At 38.1% G+C, this 23,682-nt stretch overlaps 2 protein-coding genes across 2 annotated transcripts; one reads left to right on the forward strand and one right to left on the reverse strand.

Moving 5' to 3' along the window:
• Positions 1–897: 897 nt before the first annotated feature.
• lman2la (lectin, mannose-binding 2-like a) lies at positions 898–11,322 on the reverse strand. The gene is made up of 9 exons (XM_066658995.1): positions 10,734–11,322; positions 9,969–10,087; positions 8,403–8,520; positions 8,051–8,133; positions 7,692–7,724; positions 6,856–7,017; positions 4,122–4,236; positions 3,892–4,011; positions 898–3,311 (listed from the first exon to the last, which is right to left on the reverse strand). Exons 1-9 carry the CDS (start codon positions 10,858–10,860, stop codon positions 3,169–3,171), a joined length of 1,020 nt encoding a protein of 339 aa, XP_066515092.1. The 5' UTR covers positions 10,861–11,322; the 3' UTR covers positions 898–3,168.
• Positions 11,323–12,257: 935 nt separating this feature from the next.
• Positions 12,258–23,038, forward strand: mtfp1 (mitochondrial fission process 1). Its single transcript, XM_066660868.1, has 4 exons — positions 12,258–12,426; positions 18,785–18,912; positions 20,147–20,379; positions 21,211–23,038. Exons 1-4 carry the CDS (start codon positions 12,357–12,359, stop codon positions 21,275–21,277), a joined length of 498 nt encoding a protein of 165 aa, XP_066516965.1. The 5' UTR covers positions 12,258–12,356; the 3' UTR covers positions 21,278–23,038.
• The last annotated feature ends 644 nt before the right edge of the window (positions 23,039–23,682 follow it).

Raw genomic sequence — 23,682 nt, forward strand, 5'->3', positions numbered from 1 at the left:
ATTCAGGGTTTTTTTTTTTTTTTTTTTTTGGGTTTTCTCATTCTTTTTGGCAGCTGTTCATCTCATTGTTTTGGCAACTGCTCATTTAAATATTAAAATCTGAGAAAGGCTTGTAAAGATTTTCTCAGGCACCTATAACCTCTGAAAAATACCTATATTCAGATATTTATCTTTTGTAACTGCTTCATCCTGTTCTGGGTTCTAGAGTTAGTAGGTGCAAGAAAACCCCATCTCAGGGCATCGCACGCACCCAGTCATTCACACATGTGGACAACTTAAAAGCCAACACATCTACCAACATGTGTTTTTGGATTGTGGGAGGAAACTCAAGCCAATACAAGGAGAACATACCTAAGTCTAAGACCCTGGAGCAGTGTGGCAGTGACACTACCTGTAGGGCCACCCTAGATAATGAGACAGAAAGCTGGACAGAAATACTGTGAATTTATTTTAGATCTAAACTTGGAGTAGAGCTTGATCTATCAAGGACAACAACCTTTAAGCACTGTTTACTTGGTGAAAGTTATGGTGGTCTCACAGGTCTTGGATAGTTGTTACACTGTGAATAAATGTACACAGGTGGTTTTAAAGCCCAGCTGTGTCCTCAAACAGTAAACTTTCTGTTTCTTTCTGAAACATTCTGTTCTCCAGAAGGAGAGGTGAGTGTTTGTAAGCTTTCATTGTAGAACTGTTTAAAATAAAAGAACATAATCTAAAAATTAACACATTAATTAAACACACAAATATGAACACTTCGGGGTACCACCACAGTAGCAATTTTTCTGAGACTACTGTAGAATTCTTAATTAATGCTTATCTTGTAATGATTATTAAAGCTTTAGGCTTTTTTTTTTTTAACTGGATCTCATTTGCACACACATCTAAAATTTCTGGGCTTGTATTAATAGCTTCTATGAGCAGGAGTTCTGGTCTAGGATCGATATGAGCAGTTTCTGTTTGTAAATTCACAGTAGATAAGAGAGGAGCCTAATCCTAGGTCATCACTCCCACTCTGAGCTCTAAGCTTTAGGTAAATAGAGGATTTCTGTAGTTTCTCAGAAGAAAAATAAACGAGGGCAGGCTGGGCTTGATGAGACAGTGTTTACTGTGACTATGGCGCCATCTGTTGCTTCCAACGTCTTAAAACATGCAGTAATAACTACAAACCCTGATTAAAAAATAAAAAATAATACACATTCTGAAAAGGAAGCCTGTAACACATTAAATAAAAGCAGTCACAAGGGCAATATTAGACTAGAAACTTTGTGAAATGCTCAAAGGTGCAGATAAGCATTTGAAGACAATGCAAAAATCTGAAATAAATAAATATCAAATCCCTGAATGACTGACAGTGGCATAACCACGGCAACATAATCTAGCGAACACATAAGTGGAAGAAAACAGGCTAGTCTGGGTTTGGACACCCCTGCAGCAGATGAGAGCTGAGAGGTAACTGCAGTCTGTGATATTGAGAACATACACACACTGTGCCCCACATGACATTCTATGTTTTATGCCGCCACAGTACACCAAATGTTGTCAGGCAAAACAAAATCTGGTCGTGGCATGTAAGTATTTCATTAACAATGTTTCCTAAGAAACCCACAAGCTCGAAAAGGCTTTAGAAGTTGAATGTGCGTGAAGGCAGTGTCTTTGTTAAGATGAGGGAGGTAAACATATCACAAACTGACTGGTGGCAGACCCAGACCCAGTTTATATTTAAATTAAATAAATAAAAGTGACATAACAGAGTAATTACATGTGTTTGATCCATTTTGAAACTCATTGCAGGCATCAAATTTGGAAAGAGATCACATTTGCAAAAATAAATAAATAAAGTAAAAAAAGGCAAGGATTTATTGAATTGTTGTATTTAAATTAAACAGATTGTATAATTTAATCACTGATTTCACCAGCATTTCACACACTGTCCCAGGTTTCTCAAGCCTGGGCTTTGTCGATTCACTGATGTAAAATATTTAAAACAAATTCCATACAAACATCACCCAAACAGTGTTTCATGCATGTGTGCAGTCTGACATAACAGCAGCAACATAAAACTATACATTTCTAACACTGATTTAAAAACACAAAGGCAATGGAATCAAACCAAACCACGTAATACACTAGAGCTTCTGTTCCGGTCGGTTTGAGGATCCACGCCCTCTTAAAGTAAAATCAGAAGTGTTGCATGAACATTTCAGTACCTTCTAATGTGAATTATGAATTCTGTACAGTTCTGTAGGGTTTGGGAACCCCTGGTCAACTGATGTTTTGCAGAGGTATATAGGTATAAATACACATCCTCTACAGAGAATACACTTGCACAGTTACTGAATACTTGGTCAGTTTAACAGATCAGATAAATAATAAAGCATCTGCCTTGGCAAATGTAACATTTCATCTTATATATTTTCCCTCCAATTAATCAGCAAATAAATAATATTTTTTAAAATCATTTTTGGGCCAATTCAATCCATCTGCTAAGTTTTTCCAATCACAGAGTATGCAGTTTTCCCCAGAGACGTGAAGACAGACACCAGTTCTTTTCCACCTGCTGCCAACACATATCATTAGACAGCTCTTAGAGGCATCACTGGCAATCACATTCTGGAAGATATGTTAATACGTTTGTGCTATTATTCACCAAAATATTCAGCATACTGTTATATTTAAGTTTGTTTTGAGTAGAAGATGATTTTTCTTTGAAAATTAGCAAAACATGTTATTTGACCGAAGGTATCCTTTGTATACAATCATATAGTGGAAGAAGGAAAGGGCACATTCAGAGGTTATCAAAGGCAGTGCTCAGGACCGGCACTTTCTCATCACGTCTAGTTTTGTGGATCAGAGTAGAAGTATGTGAAACAGTAAATCAATGGTTTTGTAAATGGTATACTCTCAGATGTCTAAGGCCCTGTTGATTTAGGGTCAAACTGACAAAATGAGCTCCCAGTTTTGCTTTGCTTTTAGTGTTTACAGGTTTTCCATAGTTGTATCTCTACAGAGTTTTATGGGTTGCCTTCATCTTGTAGTGACGTTGTTGTAGCATTATAGCCCAATGGCTTATAATGAGCTTGTGGGGTCCAAACCACAAGATCCAAGTCACTGCCTTTAACCACAGGCCTTCAGTAGCTATAGCAGTAGTGAGAGAGAGTTGCTTTGTGGTCAGTAGAAGCGCTTGCGTCTGTTCTCGCTCCAGTGACTGTAAACCACAATTCCTACCACGATGAGGAGGAAAAGGCCAAGCATGGAGAACAGTACAGTGAAGAAGATGGCAATGCCACTCATCCCTTCACTTTCATAGTAGGCTGAAAGGAAAAACACAAAGTTTATTTAGGGAAAAAATGTATGCTTTCTTTTTAAAAGGCGATTCTGATATTTTCAAATATCATTAACTAATAATCATAAATAAGTAATCATTCAAATGAACGATGACTTAAAATATCACAATTATACAGAAACCTAGAGTTAAATATCGTTCCTGTCACATCTCCCAATATAGTAACTTTACAGGAGAAGGAAAAAGAACCTTAACTTTCAATGGAGGTCAATAGAAAAGATTTTATCCCATGTCATTTTGGAGCATTTCTGTTGGTCCATTTATTATAAATTTTTTTAACAAAATATGAAGGACAGCTGCTGTGTTGAAATGATGCGATAAACTAAAAATCCACAAAAATGGAGAGCAGAAAAAACGGGGATTTGAGGAGTGAAGGAATAGCACTTTATACTCCCTCAATATCCATAGCAGAAATTACCTTGAGTAAGGCATTAAACACCCAAATGCAATCCATTACTAGCAGCAATGTTCCACTATCCAGCAAAATAACAAAACCCCTTCAAAGGATATTAAAAGTATATTAATATTTCTATGGTCTAAAGGCTTACTCCTGAGTAGCTCTATATTTTCCACACTTGGAACCGTGACCTCTTCTTCATCATCTTCCTCCTGTTTACTCCTCAGCACTGTTATTTGGTACAGCTTCATAGAGATGATGTCATGGTTATCTGAAAAAAAAGTAAACCATACATATTACACATACACAGCTGTTAATCAAACTGGGTATTTTACTTTGTTTAAGAAAAGACTATAGAGATCCTTTAGTTTCGAATGCTACCTGAAAGATCTCCAGTGATGGCGGATGCCCCAAAGTAGTATCCCAGAGGTAAGCGCACACCTGGTATGTCCAGACAGTCTCTCCATTCATGCTGGCCATCGATATCAATCATGACCTGCAGACAACAATGAATAGAATTGACAGCATCAATATATTAATACAAAGTGCATTGTGTAGTTAAACAACGTAATTTACAATAACAATAGATAAAAATTCAGATCACTGTAAATTTGCTCAGTGTATTTTGTTATAATATGTAACAGATTGTGTGGTTAGCTTCTGAAGAGTAAAGGGACATAATATACCACTTTTCCACAAATTAGCATAGGTTTGGGGCCTTAATAAAGAGTCAATGGCATGCTTTGGTCAAAAGCTATGGTGCTTTGGTGTAAACAGCCCTGTTGAGAATGACTTGTTTCAGCTCCTGTTCCTTTAAATGACCATTGTGCCACCAATGAGCCACTGTTTATTCTAACATGAAAGCCCAGGAGTGAGTAGCAAAGAGAAGAAGCTGTCATTTGTCACTGTTTAGCCTTGTTCTCTTTATTCTCCATTCTTGTTTTTTGGAATTTTTATGCAGGATCTTTATTTCTTCATTCTCAATGTGTTTGTTTTGCTTCAACCTCATTCTTGCACTCGCACATAGGCTACATTCACTTTCCAAGTCTCATTAAACAGTTCTGATTTTTTGCTTGACAGTTCACATTCATAAATATAAATGAACTGTATCTGTCGGTTAAGTGAATGAATCTGTCCCTGAAACGGCATGCATGCACACACTGATAGGTTTATGTGCCTCTGTCGGAAATGGGTCCTGTGTAAGAAACTAATGGGTGATTTTATTTCATTGTTTGAGCTCTAGACTTCCCAATGCATGGCCAAAGTCTGAAAAAAAATATTTTTATGAAAGTAATTCATGAATATATCTATATTCTACAATACAATAGCAGGGCTTTTTTTATTTTTAACATATTATGAACCCTTTAAAATTAACTTTTAAAACCATGATCCTATAGACTTGTGACATAATGGTCATTAACCGATGTCAAATCCAAAGATTTTAATCCAAGTGATGGAATGAAAACCTCAAGAATCTTAACTCTGTTTGATCAGAACTGTGAGGCTGTTTCAGATTGGTTAGTAACTGACAGTGGTGTAGCCATGGCAACCTAAGCAACCCCACAGCAGCATTTTATTTTTAAGGTTTGACTATTTTGGCAGAAATTGGACTCGATTCGAAATTACAGCCATAAAGCAGAATTTAACCAGGAATGATTACAGTGATGTTGGTGGCATGGACTTTGTGAAGGCTAGTGTCAATTTTTAAAACAAATAGGAATTTGGCCAATCATCCAAACCCATTTTATAAAGTACAAGGCTGTGACAAGATTGCAATTTAAAAACAAACAAACAAACAAAAACATTCCAGCAATGTCGATATATTCTCCACTTCCAGTGAAACTTTAAACAGATTTATAGTGAATCAAACATTCATTCATTCAATCACTGTCTGTAACCAATTCAGGGTTGTGGTGGGTCCGGAGCCTACCCGGAATCACTGGGCACAATGTGAGAACACACCCTGGAGGGGGTGCCAGTCCTTCACAAGGCAACACACACTCACAACTATGGACAATTTCGAGTAGCCAGTCCACCAATGGGAGGATATCTAAGTGCATGGACACAGGGAGCACACCAAACTCCTCATAGGCAGTCATCCAGAGTGGGGCTAGAACCAAATACCCCAGGTCCCAGCTGTGTGACAGCAACACTACCTGTTGCGCCACCATGTGACATGTTCCGACATGTTTGTAATAATAATATAAAATAATAGTAATAATAATAATTATTATTATTATTATCAACATCATCATTATAGCAGTCATGTAAGCACTTTTACATGGTCTTTACGCTTTAAAATGCTATATAGTCTAACAGTGGTTGGAAGAAGGCATAGCTACAGAGCCTTTAGTATGGGAGGCTGTAGTAGTAAAGAGCTACATCAACAATGACCAGCATTGTCCTAGATTTGGAAATCAATAGTACATTCATGCAGGACCCTAGAGTTTGAAGCAAAAATAGATGATGTCAATTGCCAGCCCCTTTAAACAGTGCTTTATTGACTGTGCTGTCAATAGGAATGTGTACATTATATTTCAGTTCTCAAAGGTCAAATTTCCTAAATTTGATTACAGAGCATAAAATCATGGTTTAAATAATGCATTCTTTCTACCACTGGAGGAGGACTTATCCAGAAGAGTTTATGGTAAGTGTAATTTAAAAATAACATATCTCTTCATAGATTGTGATACTTGTCACAGAACATGTTAAGTATAAACGTAGATAAAATGGGCATGTTTATGTATTTTAACCATAGTGGTGTTTTGAATTAATGTGTATAAATAAACCTGTATTTTGGTATAGAGCTTAAAAAGTGAAACACAGATTTCCTTTGGGTTGTTTCAGTGGCAAAACCATCTATAAAACACTTTACATAGGCCAGGCTCTTCTGTAACTGTGCAAATGTGGCGTACATTCTCTTTAAAGGATGTATCGATATATTGTCACTTAGAAAATTAACAAAAAACCAAACAGAATACAGTTCTACTCTTCCTCTGCCCAACACTGGGGGGATTTTTAAGCCCTTTAGGCCTCACTTGGCATGTGACATGGTGACTTTAAACTCATTTGCAGCTGCTCTAGAATGTGTTTCCATTCATGGTACAGTCCTCACCGTTAGTCTGCGCCGGACATATCTGACGAAAAGGAAGGTGTCGTGCTTCAGATTGCGGATCATGGCGTTGCAGCCCCCCAGCTCTGTTGGCCTTCCATCTCGCTCATGATCATAACTGATCGTACCATTCCCTACCATTGCCAAAACGTAGGGAAATATCCTCTATACCACACAAAAACAGAAACAACAGAGAGCATAAGAATTAAGCTTGAATTAAAACAAAGATGCTTGTGTAACATAACCTAAAGGTTTATTTTGGGATAAAACACAGAGGAGTGTGACTGGAAGAAGGTCCTGTGATGGTGAAATTCTGTAATTTGTTGAATTTGATGAATGCTGATATTGGGAAATTTCAGAATGAAAACTCTGAAACTGGATATTACTCAATTACACAATGCAGATTAAACAGTGCAGCCTTTTTTTCTGTAGAAATTGACAATATGACAAAATATAAAGTCACATTTAAAGAAATTTCATAATAAGACATGTTCATAGCAGAGGCACATATCCTGAGTTGTGTGAATGCAGTGTTATGAGTCTTGCTGAAAGACTTGTTGATTCAGCATAGTGCATTTTCCTGAGTCAGAAATTGAACCCCATTCTGTCATGAGGAGAGCAGTGGGGTTGCTACAAAAAACCCACCAATCACAGTAGACGCGTATCACAGTATTGTGAGTAGTGCCACTTATTTTCCCTATATATGATATATCTAATGTAAATAAGTCTATCATCCATATTGTACAAATACGTGATGAGTAATGGGACTGTTTGTACATTAACTACAAATGTAATCAACATGCATTTAATGGCAAACATGTCTTTGTATAAGCAAGTACCTGGGTTCTAGGAGTGTACCTTTTCTTCTGGGCCTGCCTCCATATAAAAGCACAGAAAAAAAAGAGCAGTCACACGCAGCAACACAAGATAGACCTCTGTGATTTACTTAATAGTGTGGAAATACACTGTATCTCCTGAAATACACTGGAATAATACAATTATGAAATCAGAACCCACATCAAAACACCGCATACTTTAAAATTAGGTAGTGTTCTGATCTGTGCAAATCTTGGAAAACAGCAAGGACATAATCGCTGAAATCTGTCATTATGTGTGGGGTCTCATGTTTTCAAATTTGGATGAGATGCTGGCATAACAGAGAATATAGAGTAGTAATTAATATTGTTAAGAGTCATACCTCTATATGCTTTTCCTCATTAGGGTAGGTATCTACAAACACGCCTAACCCAGTGAAGAAATCCTTATTTCCAAACACTGGACCTGGAATACAAATACAATACCATGGAAAGAGATATTGCTACATTTCAAAATATATAAATAATACTTGGGGTTGTATGCAAGAGTTTGGCCAATCTTGATCAACTGACATATTGTTGTTTTTATAAGAGAATATAAATCCTCCACACACAAATTAAATATAGTATTCCCTGGACAATGAGAGTAAACCACATCGTTTATTAAAGGTGACATGACTTTTGTTAAGGCCTAATGTAACTGGAACTGTATACATAACTGGTCAGTAGTATTACCTTTCTGCATGCGTTCTTTTGTGTACCACACTGCCAGGCCATCTCCATTCAGGTTCTTCTTCCCTTGGCCATGGATCTTAAAGTGCACCTGCAGTTCCCAGTCTTTCAGGTTGCATGGCTACATTAATGAACACACACACACACACACACACACACACACACACACACACACACACACACACACACACACACACACACACACACACACACACACACACACACACACACACACACACACACACACACACACACACACACACACACACACACACACACACAAATTTATAATGCTGTTAAGATTATAAGCTAGTTATACAAGACAATAAAAGCCTCCAAGTTATTACCCAGGACAGGAACTCAGACAGTCCCTCCTAACAATTCCAGTCATAAAATCTAGTGATGTTATAACATGAACTATTGTTTTGATTCCCAGGTCTGAGAGTTGAATGGTTTGTCCCAGGGTTATTTGGCCAACAGAGCACAGTGTTGGTTTGGGGCCAAATAAAAAGGAACAAAGGTAAGGGATTTTTGTGTTTTATTGCTTCTGGGGCTTACCATGGTTTAATCCGTTTTTACAGCACTGTATTGGAATCAATGGGAAGGGGGGAGCATTTTAGGGGGGACCCCCTACTCCAAAAATTTCATAGTGCACTTTCTGCGGTGTTGAGACCAAAGTAGCAACGACAGAGGTTCTATTCTCCCTGTTACAGGCCAGTCAAGCATCACAATGTTTTTGAAGCTGTAAATTAAATGTAAAAATATTATGTAGGGTTCATTTAATTGTTTGCACTTCACGGGAGGTTTATTGGTAGAATATAATTCAAATTCTTCTCTCTTTCTCTCTGTCTCACAAATCTGTCTTATTGTCTTTCTCTTAGGATTCCTGGATTCCCTAGGCAAACAAACATATTAACAAAACTAGACGTTTGTGGTTTTCTCCTTTTAAAAACAGTAAAAGAGGTTTTATAATTATTACGAGTTGATTGATTTCCTTTTCTTTAAGCTGTATCCCAGAAAACTACTGGGCCTTAACACTGTACTATTATACATTTCAAACCAACCTACTCACCCAGCATCTTTTCTGAAATCAATAGTTTTAAAAGAGAGAATGTGTGCCTTGGCTGCAGTAATAGTTTCTGCTCTTCCATCATGACTTCACACTAGAAGTCGGAACATTTCTATGATGCCATTCTGCCCTAAACACATTAGTGAGATCAGGTACTGAAATGGGATGATTATACCTGAACCAAATATGCCACACCTTCTCATCCCAAAGGTACTGGACGGAGCTTCATCACTCCAGAAAACACAGTTCAATTTCTCCACAGCCCAGTGCCAGCTTTAAATGCAATACTTAGCACTGTGCATGATGACCTTAGGTTCAGTTGCAGCTGCGCCAGAGCGTCCCATTTCATTTCATGGTTTTCTAACATCAGTGTCCACAGTGTTATTCAGTTAATCATTTAGTTCAGTCCACTAAGTCTTGTCATTATAAGCCATGTCCACAAATGTTTGGAGATAGTGTGTGTGTGTGTGTGTGTGTGTGTGTGTACGTGTGTTACTCACAATCCGGCTCCACACTGCCCCCTGCTTGCTTTGCATATCAGGAGTAAGGCGCACCTGATCAGTGCTTACCATGGTGTCTCCCATTAGCTCCCAGTGAGAAGAGCCAGAGGCTCCAATACCTAACAAGAAGAGATATGTTATGTTCAGTCATATGCAAAAATTTGCTGCCCCTAATCAAATTGCATGTTGTGACAACACAGGTTATCTGCTCCACAGCCTAGTGCTAAAAGGCTATATTCCATTCTACTCCATTCTTGGGCATAGTGTATTTAGGGTCATGGATATTAGCTAGACACTAAAAAATATATAAGAAACATGTTATATTGAAATTAGAAAAATAAACCATAAGAGGTACAATAACAGTATGTGGACCTATATTAATATTTCTATATGGAAATTGTAGTGTTAAGACTTTCCCGAATAATGCCTCATTCCATTTGACTAACTGGAGAACGATGTATTATATTGTGGAGTTCTGTATATCCGACCTCCTACAATATTCCTGTCTTACAGTACCAACTATGGTCATAGTATTTGCTTTAAGATTCTTAAAAGAGTCCGAGTATTACTACAGATTATTCCTATAAGGAAATAAAATTCCTGTATAATTTCTCATCGTGCAGCAAATACAGAGCTAAATGAGCTAATGGCGATAATGATGTATACAACACGATGCTTACAGTTTACGCCGACTATTGTTTAAACAGCCTCAATGTTCATGACATTATTAGATTTTCAAAGAACATCGAGTAACGTTAGTCTTACCTTGGTATGGTTTCGACAATGAATGTTCTCTCTTTAAAAACTCCTCCATTTCGTGACCGTCATCAGAAAAACAACACCGTAAGCAAAGAATTAACAGCAGATAATTTACAGCCGTTATTTGGGCCATTCTTGCGTAAATTTCCTCCAAATATCCTCTCCTCTCCTCTCGCCGCTGTTTTCAATGATAAGGCGAGGCGGTGGCCATCGCATTGCTTGGACACACCTCAGGCATGTGATTGGCTAAATCTAATACATGGCGCGCTTCTATTGGCTCTCCCGCATATCAATCACATCCCGGCAATATCTGTGGCAATATCAAATGTCCAGCCGCTCATGTAGACCCTGAACACAAACTCCTATAAATACTGATCGGTTGTGGCCACAGAAACACTCTGATAAATATATACTTTGTAAAAGAAAACATTATATTCACTCACGAAGTGGAATAAAAAGGAAAATAATTTGTGTTGTCATAAAATGCCCAGTTTTACAGAGCCGAAGGCATAGCCTATAGGTGAGCTCGTAAATAAAATACAGTACTCTCCCATCATTAATTTAAATCACTGTTGGCAAAAACGACTGCCTAAACTGAATATTTCACTGTTTCTCTTTGATCCCGTTCAATACACCGCTAACTTCCGGGATGAATTATGTAAGAACGACTAAGGGACCGTCCAAAAAATCCGGACCCACGAGCGAGGACTGGTTTTCACACAAAAATATACTAAAGAAATCCTGGTTTTTATTCAATGCCTTTGCCCTAAAACTCCGTCAAAGATTATTATATTCACATTATTGAGAAAATTGAAATTCATAAACTTTTTTACAAATTATTATTTGTATTTTTATAGAAATTAAACTTGGATGGGTAGCGCTAGAAAATGTATTTCTCCTCCCAAATACACAGCTCCATAGGCACTATTCAAATCAATAAACACGGGACCCTGGACTGGTATCTGTAGCAACTTTTGTGCAAAGAAATATATATATATCCATCCATCCATCCATTATCTGTAACCGCTTATCCAATTTAGGGTCGCGGGGGGTCCAGAGCCTACCTGGAATCATTGGGCGCAAGGCGGGAATACACCCTGGAGGGGACGCCAGTCCTTCACAGGGCAACACACACACTCACACATTCACACCTACGGACACTTTCGAGTCGCCAATCCACCTGCAACGTGTGTTTTTGGACTGTGGGAGGAAACCGGAGCACCCGGAGGAAACCCACGCGGACACGGGGAGAACACACCAACTCCTCACAGACAGTCACCCGGAGCTGGAATCGAACCCACAACCTCCAGGTCCCTGGAGCTGTGTGACTGCAACACTACCTGCTGCGCCACCGTGCCGCCATATATATATATAGTTTCTAAAAATTGTGCTGGACGGAGTGGTAGGACATGTTCCCAACATCCCCTGGGTTAAATGAATTTCTAGATAAAAGGAAATATTTTGAGACCAAGCGCAGACCTCCTCCACAAAGCTCATAATGTAATTTGAAGACAGTTCCTGACTTTACCATGTAGCGCATTGGACGAAGCAGCTGCTCCACTCCAGCCAATCTTTACTCTGTGTACTTCTGTAAACCTGCCTTTCACCAGGGAATGTGAGGAGGGAAAGATGGACCCCACGACCGAGAAAGAGAGTAAAAAGGTCGATATTTATCGGGACACATGGGTTCGGTTTTTGGGTGAGTAAATAAAATCTCGGCTCATGTGCGTACAGGTAAGCTAGTTAGCATTGTGTTGATGTTTCTATCAGGAGACAAGTTTAATTCGTGTGTTTGTATCTCCTTGAAGGGAACTTAGGGCTTTACTTTAAAATATTTAAGGTTAGTCAGGGGCCAATGTGTACGTTTAAAGTGAGTGAATGTAGTTTTTTAGACGTGAAAACATTAAGCATGAGTCAGTATTAAACTGCTTAACTCAGTCACACCCTGAACTAGGGAAGTCTCAAAGTCACACCACGGTCTGTGTCTGATTAGATCCGTGTGAAGAACATTCCTTGCTCTTTAAGTTTTATGTGGCATGGTTAAAGGAGCAATACTTCATTTTTACCCTTAAAGGAACACTAGGTAAGATTTGGTATATTGCCTTGTTGCCTTAATTTTAACAGCAATGTCCTAAAATGGAAGTGGAGGGGAGGGAGTGGGAGGTGGTTTCCTACCTTCTTCCAAAAGTTATATAGTGCAGTTTCTGCACAACTGGAGCAAGGGGCTGCCAACCACTTTGTATTTAAAAGGAACACTGGCTGGTAGCAGAAGTAAGCTTTAATATGATTTGGGGGGGCACACTCTGTAGTGACAACAGAAGGGTGCAGTGGTAGTGGAATGTCCCTTCTGAACATCCAGGACCACAATCCATCCTTTTCTATTTGCAGCTGAAATCACTGATCATCACTGAAGTCAACACACACCAGAGAAGTTAAAATGATGAGGAGCAGTCAGAGTACTTAGCACAGTTTTCACTCCATATTCCATGGATTTAGTTCTTATGTAGGAAATTTGTGGGACCTGCATGTGTTTCAATATACACTTAAAACCTGAAGCCTCAGTCCAGTCTCTCAGCAGCTGTGTGCTACTAAATGACCTAAAAGCACCTGGAGTGATGTGACGATTAAATGTATTTGTCTTTGGGAAAGCTGTGAAGACTATTATCAGTCTTTCTAGTGCCCTTCTACTGGAAATGACATACACCAACAACACAGTGTGGCAAGATTTAATGTTCACTGCTTTCAAGTTCAGCGCTCTGCAACAATTTGACATCATCCTCCCAAAAGTCCTTTCACATCTGAAATAATGGCTGTGCCCATATGTAGAATAAAGGCCTTATTATTTTACATGTCTTAATCCTTTAGGGTAATTACATCATATTAAGTGTGAAGTGATCATATTAACACATGTGTTATGAACTAGGGTTACATTTAATAATCTTTATGAAAGGGTTCATTTAGTTGGTGCTTATGCAGATAGTGCTGAAACCAATAAGTTTCGTTGGTTTAGTGCAGTGTCTCTCAATCCTGGTGGATTCCCTGCTTTGACAGACCCACTGCAACTCTGAATGAACTTGTTCATTAACTGATCAGTCACGTGTGTTGGGACAAAGGAAAGCCGTAAATAAAAAATGGTATTTGTCCTCTAGGACCAGGGTTGCTTTAGTAGACACAAGCTGATAAGGGGCAATAAAACAGTGATTCCAAGATTTTGGCTAAGAGCCGAAATTCATGAACACTTTGTGTATTAAATATTTTTTTTGTAGTCATCAATCACCAGATTTTCAAAAACATTTTTGTGCACTTTGGTCACTAAACACTTTTTATCCAAAGGAGCAACATGAAAACGGCTACATTTGCACATTAAATTCAAATACGTGTACAAACCTAGATTTCTGATAGTAGCTTGACATCGTACAAACTTGGCTAATATCAATCCACCATATTCCAGTAGGCATAAGAAAGACTTAAAATACATAAAATGGCCTACACCTTCACTGGAATGTATCAGAAAGCACAATGTCAACATATGTAAGATAATAACCATAATAATACTTAGAGATGCACGAATACTGATACTGGTATCGGGTAGTTGCCAGATACCATGTTCATTTACTTGTACTCGTAATTACAAACAAGGCTCCGATACCAACATTCGATACCTTGTGCCTAGTGCATGTTGCTGCACTAATGAGCAGACAACTCAAAATGTCAGCGATCTGGATTTATTTTACAATCAGTGATGGCAACCCAAGCAAAGCGGACTGCAGAGAGAACCCAAGAGCAGTGAGTATGCTGCGCTGTTTTGACTGTCCTCGAACAAGATGGATTTTTCTTCACTCGAAGTGTATTTTCCTCCCAGGAAATGTTTTCCCATTTGCGAGAGCACTGTTCGCTGCCTGACATGGGTTTTATCTCAAACAAAATTATTTTCTCCGCTAGCAAATTTTGAATTGAATCCAACAACATAGATCAGGCTGCTGCTTTTAAATAAACACTGCCAATAAACAAACATTCTCAAGTGCAGAACTTCCCAGCCGTTATAGTATAATGGTAGCTGTCTTAACAAAGATGCACAATAGTGTGCAGATGCATATTTTCACGGACAAACCTAAAGATATTTTGTAAATACACAGATCAACTATAATATTATGACCACCTCCTTGTTTCTACACTCACTATACATTCTCCTGTCTGGTCAGTGGAGCCGAGAGAATGCACTGAGAGTGTAGAAACAAGGAGGGGGTCATAATGTTATGGTTGATTGGTGCATTAAAAAACAAATTGGGAAACTTGAGTGGAAGGCTTTACAGGTAACATTATTATTATTATTATCGTTACACTTATATAGCGCCTTTCTAGATACCCAAGGACACTTTACAATCTACACTGCTCAGAACGCTCAATTCACACACACACACACTGGTGAGAAGCGGCAGCCAAACGCGCACAGCGTACTCTCAACCAGAAACGACCGTCCACCTGGAGGACTGCATCGGGCACTAGGGTTTCACCCAGGACAGAGCGCCAATCCATATCTGGGCACACACACATTCACACTCATTAACTCACAAACCAGGACAGTTATTACAGAAGCCAAGTCACCTACCCTCCATGTTTTTGGACTGTGGGAGGAAACCGGAGACCCCGGAGGAAACCCACGCAGACACGGGGAGAACATGGAAACTCCACCCAGATGGGACTTGAACCCAAGATCCCAGTGCTGGGAGGTGAACGTGCTAACCACCAAGCCACCGTGCCGTCCAACATTGTTCTAGAAGGCTCCAAAATTAAAATTGGTTGAGTATTACAAGAACATCCACACAAGGCTTAGTCTTTGCAAGCATGAATGGATTGTGTTTCAACAATTTTGTGCCAAACGTCATGACAGGATTTTCAGTCAGATCAAAGGCAATGTATTTCAGCACAAAATTGCATAGAATTTAGGTTTCTCACCACCTACAATTCATAATATGAAAGATTCAAAGAGTCAGAGGAAATCTTGATTCGTAAAGGTGAAGGACATGATCATCAGACTCTCAGGCAGTATTTTTGAGGAACCATCATGCTACTGTGCTAGACACAGCCACATAGGCTCAGGACTACTTTGGAAAATCAGTGTTACGTAACGCAGTCTGCAGCTGCATCAAGAAATGCAACCTGAAACTGTATTATGCAAAGAATAAGGTATATATTGGTTTTGTGCGAAAACACCGGCGAGTTCTCTGGATCCAAAATAATGTGAGATGGACCCGATAAACAGACATTGGTTGCATCTGCTCCAGTGTACAGGGCATTATTGTTGTTGTTTACTAATTTAATGTGGAGTTTTTAGCTACTTACCAGGAGACTCTCAGTACACTATAATACAAGTTCTGCTTATTTAAAATAGGTTTATGCCTAAATGTCATTATTCTTCTTTAATCTCTTGCACATCCTTTAACCATGGAGCTTTCAGTGAAATCTTTAAAATTGGGATTTAGTGTTTAGAGAAAATACTTCATCTAACTTTGTGGCAATTACCAGTGGCAATTAGCTTTCAGACAGCCTTCACTCTGTTCTCGGAATCCCTAATTTTATCTAAATATTTCACATGAAACGTAACTAATGACTTGACTTGTAAATGATTTAATTATCTAAAATCTAAAACAGGTGGAATTCCACAATAATCTACAATGTACACAATTTTAAATAGTATTGTTGATAATGAGGCTGGAACGTAAAAAAAAAATTAGCACTAATTCTAATTTCTAATTCTAGTTTGCACCAATTATTAGTTATGCTTAAATATTATGGCATGTAGCTAATGTTTCATTTATTAACAGTAAAAATACTTGCCTTAGTAAAAGAGGAACAATTTTATGAAAAAAGGGCTTTTCATTCGTTAGTTAGTTTGTTTGTACATGAATTCATACATTCTTTTATCTGTTCATTCTATTTTATTTTTGTGGACATGTCAACCCACCCTCAGAGAGCAAGGTCAATTGTCCTCTCTTGACTGAGGTATCACTAAAAATCAAGCCTTCGATTTCTTGATTCTGAATTAACAGTTTAAACAACCTGTCTTTATCTTCCTTTGTGGCTTCTGCTTTGGTTAGTATCGACATGTTCACTCATATTCACTGTGTTGCTTTCAGGTACACTGGCATTTAGCTCTGCAGTGGTCAGTAAGGCTGGGGTGACTTTGAAATGTGCAGTGTTACTAAATTAGATGCTGTAGCCAGCTGGCTGAACACTCCCGCCCCCTCCAGCCCTAACTACACACATGATTTAACAAAACACAGCCCTGCTCTCATTTTCTGGGTGTCAGGCCTCTCAGAACTGCTCGTTTGAAGTGTTATTTCAAAGCGCTGCTAGTGAAGCGCACTCATAACTAAGTGCACATTTGCTTAGGCTAACAGCACACTGGCAGTGTGACACTGTGTAGAGCGCTCACTTGGCTCTTCATAATGCTTAAAAGAATCAATAGTATCAGTATTTGGAAAACTGCCCACAGGATAGCAATGCTATTTCTAAAGCATTATAGAGCTATTCATTGCACTTTAAATGCTGGCTTATTTGTTTATTTTTTGAGTTAGCGTCTTGTTCCTTAGATACATGAACTGTGGCCCCTGATTGGCCCAGCAATGCCCGTTTTCCACTTTACATCAGTGACACGGTGCCATTGATGCAAAGCACAGTAGCACCCCTTCGAGAGCACTCATTTAATGTGAAAATTTATGAGAAATAGTGCCCCTTTTGGTGTAGTCCTTGACCATAAGCGAGTGCTTATGTGTGTGAGTTACATGCCAGCTCCATAGGGTATTTCACATCAAAAAGCAAAACTTAGAAACTTGGGCTCATGTGCTGCTACTATTAGCAGCACATGCTCCTATTCTTTTGCTAGTTCTTTTGTATGGAGCTTATACAAACTGTGTGCAAAGAACATCTGTGTCAGCAGTGAGTGTACCATAATTTAGCAGAAATGTCATTTGGACATAGTGTGTCTAAATAAACAGGTAGATTTCCAAACCTTATTTAGAAACCATATGAGTGGAATCAGTTGTATATCAAATTACAAGTGTTTGGAGTTCAATATGATTCTCTTCTATGAAAAATATTTGCGAAACTATATTTGACAGTGTTGATGACTAATGTTTATTGACATCAGTTCTTGTGATTTAGTCATCCAAGTCTTACAGGGATAATCTCTTTTAAATATAGCTCTGGTTGGATTTGTTGACAGTGAATTCGCTGTGATAATCCAATGTCAAAATAAATATTAAGCAAAAGTTTGGCATTACCATTTTCATTTCATATTATTAAAGAAATTTTGTTGCATGTACAAGTAGTGAATTCAGATACTTCAAGGTGCATCCTTTCCAGGAACTGGTATTCAGTTGCGCACACAGGTTGTATGGTTTCCACAGATAAGTATACTCTAGTGAATGGCTGCTCTGGAGCAGACTCGCATGAACATATATTCACCATGTCCGATTCCCACTGTCCACCTTAGGTTAGCGAATAATAATGTACCCTAATCCATTGCAGTCACATTTATTCAAAAAGGGGGAAATGTCATTAAGATACGTACGTACGTACATAGTTACATGGACCTTGAGACCACTAATGTAGTTCTACATTGCCTTATCTCGACTGTGTAACTCATTCCAATGCCTTTTCTTCACTGTGAATTTCTCCTCGTTGGCAGCATGATGGCAGCAGAGTTTTAAAGCTTCAGCACTGTTAATATGAATCTCAGAATCTCATTAAAGCCTCCAGCCCTTTTTTCAGAAGCAAACCTAGATGTCACTAGAGCATTGTTTTCATTAACATGTCAGACCTGTAATGAAGCCTGAATATTGATGGAGCCAAGCAGTTGCCATCCTAGCATGGCAAAGGGCCAGCATGAAAATTATTATAATGGTTCTAATACATTAGCTGCTAGCGCCAGGCGCTCTGGGACTGCTGTGTTGGGGGCCGCAGCGAATTGTTCTGGGGCTTGCCACAATAGCAAAGCAGTTTGGAAGTTTAATTGCTGTCGTATCTTACCCTGGCACTTGTCTGTGCCCCTGCAGGCTATGCCAACGAGGTGGGGGAGGCATTCCGTGCCCTGGTGCCTGTTGGCATGGTGTGGGCCAGCTACGGCGTCGCAATGGCCTACGTGTCGGCAGATGCAGTGGACAAAGGGAAGAAAGCAGCAGTGGTGAGATTTTTATTTATTTATTTATTTTGCAAAGCCATGAATAGAAATTTTGCATTGAATTATACACATACCACACACAAACTTTTGCCGGCTGGCAAAAGTTTGAAAAGCTAAATGTAGTTTTCTTTTTCTTTTTTTTTTTCCAGTCAAACTTTTCAAAGTTTTTGTTTGCAAATATGTTTTTTTTTTTTTCTTGCTTTGTCACCATTTTAATATCATTTTGTCAGTGCCGATTCCACTGCTCTTCTAGTTTCAAATATTTGCAGGTGAAATAATTTTAAGTTGTAAGTTACACTATGTATCCATATGTTTAAAGATATTCTCAGTGTTCTAAGTGAATACAGCAGTGAATAAGTTTAGTTAATATCATACAGGCCTGTCTATAACTGTCTAACATTGCTGATCACAATACAGTTTTAAATAACACATAAATTGGAATATTATATGGCACAGTATATTTCCAACACTACAATTGTGTTCATATTTTGCAGTCCTAGTGCAAATGTAGTTAAATGTGACATTTACTATTGTAATAAAAATACTTTTATAAAATTAATAAGATGTTTCCTCACAATTTTCTAGCTCTCCAGTCTGTTTGTTCACTGGAAACTGATCTAATGTGTTTATGAAACCCTGGTGTCAGTAAACAAGTAAAAAGATAAAGTGGCTCAGTCACACATGCTAGGCTTTCCCTCTCTCTCTGCTCATGGCAGAAAAATGTTTTCCAAACATTGTAAATCATGAAAAGAGATGAGCATATTGCTTTATTCCTGCTCCATAGGTGGGTAATATTATCTTACTTTTGCTGTTTCATATTATTTAGGTATTAACCCACTGTAAAATCAGGAGTCTGGTAACTACACTCAAGTTTAAAAATGAGCTTATGTGGTAATTCAAACAGTGAAGAAAAACTTACAGAGAAGTTAAACTTCAGCCACGTACAATCAGTTGTTTTCCACTTTAAACACAGAGCTTCTGAACATAAACGAACCATAGAGAACTGCATTTCCCCACAATCATAGAGGTTCCCTTTTATTTAAGAAGCCAATGATCTGATTTGGGACAGGTGCCCTGTCCATAGTGTGTTCCTACCTTGTGCCCATTTATTTTGGGAAGGCTCTGGAGCCACCACAAGCCTGAATATGGTGAAGCCGTTACAGAAGGTATACGAATAAATGAATGGTCTGATCTGTGGAAAGAAAACCTGCTTTGTTAAAGCTTCTCTCTCGTTCAGGCCCATGGCGATAACCCAGGGAAGACAACACGGATAGCAGTGGCAGTTGTGGACACCTTTGTGTGGCAGGCCTTGGCATCGGTGGCTATTCCTGGATTCACTATCAACCGAGTGTGTGCTGCTTCTCTGTATCTGCTGGGCAGAACCACACGCTGGCCTTTACCTGTGCGCAAATGGACCACCACAGCCATTGGCCTTTCTACTATTCCCTTCATTATTACACCCATCGACAGGTGTGTTTGAGCAGAATGGAAATATAGGTGTAATTGTGATCAGTGGTATAGAAACGTATATTTGCCCTTATGTTTTTCCTTGAAACAAAGTTAACAGCACTTGCATAAGTTAAACTCTTCAGGGAAATATAAAAGAGGAAATACGTGTTCATAGAATATTTGTTTCAGCACTTTTGCCTGAACACTGACGTTTCATATCTTGAAACTGGTGCAGTTTTTACTTAAAATATAATAAAGTAAGCTGTGGCCCTAGGAGTTCTTTCAAAGGGGCAATATATTACACTATTCCTTGGTGTCTACCTTGGAGGTCTGTGTGACCCTATGTAGCAAAACCACATTTTTTTGTATATTATTATTTTCCTTTAGATTTAAGGGTAGATATTTAAGAGTGATAATGACAAACATTTAAGTTGATTTGGATTGATGAGCTAGATTTCAATCCATTGCAACAGGTCCTAATCCTTGCATCATTTATTCTGCTTCTTGCTATGAACTGCTGTAGGCTGAGTAAAATTATTTTATTAATGTAAATGCACATTTGTCACATCATAAAAAGAATAAATCCAGAGCCAGTTTGAGTTAATGTTTAGATAGGTTGCTAGGAATTCTTTTTTTTAATTAATATATTTTTAAAAATCATAATTAAAAAGATAAACAAACAAATTAGCGTTTATTTCTCATCATTAACTCAAAGCTAGCCCTGGATTTATTTTTATGATGTGTTTATATACTGTAAATAGCACGGTATTCTATGATATTATTATAATTGTCTTCCATATATTGTTGTCATGACATAACTGTGTGTTTATGTGTGTTTGATTGTATGTATAGGTCTGTAGACTTCCTGCTGGACTCTAGCCTGCGCAAATTGTATGGTGGAGGAGAAAAGCATGAATGAGTCTGGCAGAGCCTGAGCTGAAGCATAACCTTAATGCATTCACCCAGATAAACCTCATCAAACCCCTGGGGCAGCAGACACTTCTTTTATTTCTCCCCACTGATCACCATTAAAGCACAACCTCATTCAGTTTCTCATACTGTTAGCCACACGACTCTGATTGTGGCATATATACTCATATACTGATTGTGATATTTTGGGAAAAAAAGCAAGCAGTGAGCCTTTCTTCAGATAGGAGTTGTTAGGCTATATTGCCTATTCTCAGGTTTTATGCACCTTATGCTTTCCTCACAAACTGCTCATATTCATTTTTAATGGTTTTATGACTCAATTTGCATAAAAGTCTTGCGTGAGTGACATTTTCTGGTGCTGGGATTCTTGTTCAGTTCTGTTTATTGTTGCTCACTTGCATAAGATAGATCCTTTTGTTTTAAGAGTCTTTGGATACACTTTTTTTTTAACCTTTTTTAACTTTAGAAAAGCTGGGCATCAGCCAAATGATTTTGCACTGCTTTCTTTGTTCAATTTACCTCTAAGTTGGTAGGTAAACTATAAGTAGTGACACTCAAAAGAAATATATAAAAAAAAAAAAATTCATTTCCTATGCCACCCCGTGAAGGACAAGCGCCCCCTCCAGGGTGTGGTCCTGCTTTGCAACCAATGATTCCGGGTAGGCTCCGGACACACCGCAACCCTGAACTGGATAAGCGGTTACAGATAATGAAGAAATGAATTTCCTATGCATGGTAATTTTCTGGTGCCATACTTGGTCCATAATTTATTTTGGTACATAATACATTTTAAGTAGTTACTCAGTACCTCAGTAGCAATTGTCTTGCAAGATATTGAGTAGTTTAAATCAATGTTAGAATCTGTTGTGGAGAAACTTTTAAAGGGGAAAACATAGGCTTTAGAATACACTATGCAAGCAAAACCAAAGCCTTTGTAAATGCATTGCAGTTCCTAAATGAGCCAGTTTATTCTTCATAGAGTGAGTCCCCCACAGTATTTAAAATAGATTTAGTACAGAATATCTAATACATCCAGGCAACTGGTTGTCAGTATGTCTCTTTAATAACAGGAAGAAGATTCATTGGCGAAAGTGACTGATTGCCTTTTTTAAGACAAAGAATGGAAGGCGGCAGGGAAGAAATGCAAAAGATTAATTCACCAGGGCTTAATTTCCAGCAAGAGCACTGAAAATGTTCATATTTTAAGCCATATCTCTGAGATACGCAGAACATTGCCTAACAAACAGGGACTGTGTCAGAAACTAGAAAATGAATGCATGTCTGTGAAGTTTTACTTTCCTTCGGTTATTTATCCTTATATTCACACATTTTGTGTTCTCCTGACTTTTTGTTGTGAAAAGCGCTATATAAATAAAATTTGATTGATTGACATTTTATTAGAAAAATGCATGGGTTTATTAATACTAGCTGGAAACTTTGTTTACATTAATGACCATGTTTTTATTTTTTTTAAATAAGAAATAGTACCTATATTTTCATGTTTTATGCACCAAATATAAGAAATAAAAGAGTCAGAAATAAAAGAGGGCATTGTCTGTTAGAAAAGGTTCTGTTCTAGCTCCCATTGGCATTGTCCATTTGAGCACTTACATAGTAGTATTTTCTGAGCTACAAATGTTTAATTATTGTACAAATACTGTAGGAATACACATGTATCTTAAACTTAAAGCCTTTAACACATGAATCAAAGAAAGACTTTAAAAGGAATGGTCGGAGTTCTGTAATAAAATCCACATTAAGACAAATTGCAAGTGTACCTTATTTTCTTGGGAGACATTTTAAAAAAGGGCACAATGTGTTATTTTACACTTTTTTTCCTGTGCCTGTCAAATTATTGGTCAATTATGTTGGAACAAGAGACTCATTTATGATTAATGATTCATTATGGGGTAAGAGACTAAGAGCAATATTTTAGATATAAATATCTGGCCTAAATATATATCTTTTTTTATTAATATTTATACAAGATATATATCTGCACTGATGCTGCTGGACAGGCAAGATTAAGACAAATACAATCTATGGCCAATGTATGCTTGTGCAGTAGCTTTAAAGGGGAAATCCACTAATTCTTTGTAATTCAATGGCTGTGATGTATACCAAGTCATTTAGACTAATTTGTTGTGAAGTGGTGCATTATAGAGAAACTTGATGATCATTTTGATGTTCCTTCAAATGTCAGCTCCTACCACCACCACTGTGAAAAATCCTGATTCAGAAAATGGAGCAGCTGACATCAAACTACCCAGAATTGTTGGGTGCAAGGTAGGAGCACACCAAACACACGGTGTTGCATCGAGTTGTGCCACCTTTCAAAATGTGCTACAACAGTGTACTTTTATAAATACAGGTGCCTAAACTAAACAGTAGGTA

This window comes from Hoplias malabaricus, chromosome 2 (genome assembly GCF_029633855.1).
Source record: "Hoplias malabaricus isolate fHopMal1 chromosome 2, fHopMal1.hap1, whole genome shotgun sequence".
NCBI classification, from domain to species: Eukaryota; Metazoa; Chordata; class Actinopteri; order Characiformes; family Erythrinidae; genus Hoplias; species Hoplias malabaricus.

Excerpts from the sequence above, each read along its gene's own strand:
- lman2la (XM_066658995.1), bottom strand. The coding sequence starts at position 10,860 with ATGGCCCAAATAACGGCTGTAAATTATCTGCTGTTAATTCTTTGCTTA. Across the intron at positions 10,088-10,733 it reads ATTGTCGAAACCATACCAAG|GTATTGGAGCCTCTGGCTCT; the intron begins GTAAGACTAACG and ends TCTTCTTGTTAG. Across the intron at positions 8,521-9,968 it reads GGGCAGTGTGGAGCCGGATT|CCATGCAACCTGAAAGACTG; the intron begins GTGAGTAACACA and ends TCATTAATGTAG.
- mtfp1 (XM_066660868.1), top strand. The coding sequence starts at position 12,357 with ATGGACCCCACGACCGAGAAAGAGAGTAAAAAGGTCGATATTTATCGG. Across the intron at positions 12,427-18,784 it reads CACATGGGTTCGGTTTTTGG|GCTATGCCAACGAGGTGGGG; the intron begins GTGAGTAAATAA and ends GTGCCCCTGCAG. Across the intron at positions 18,913-20,146 it reads AAGGGAAGAAAGCAGCAGTG|GCCCATGGCGATAACCCAGG; the intron begins GTGAGATTTTTA and ends TCTCTCGTTCAG.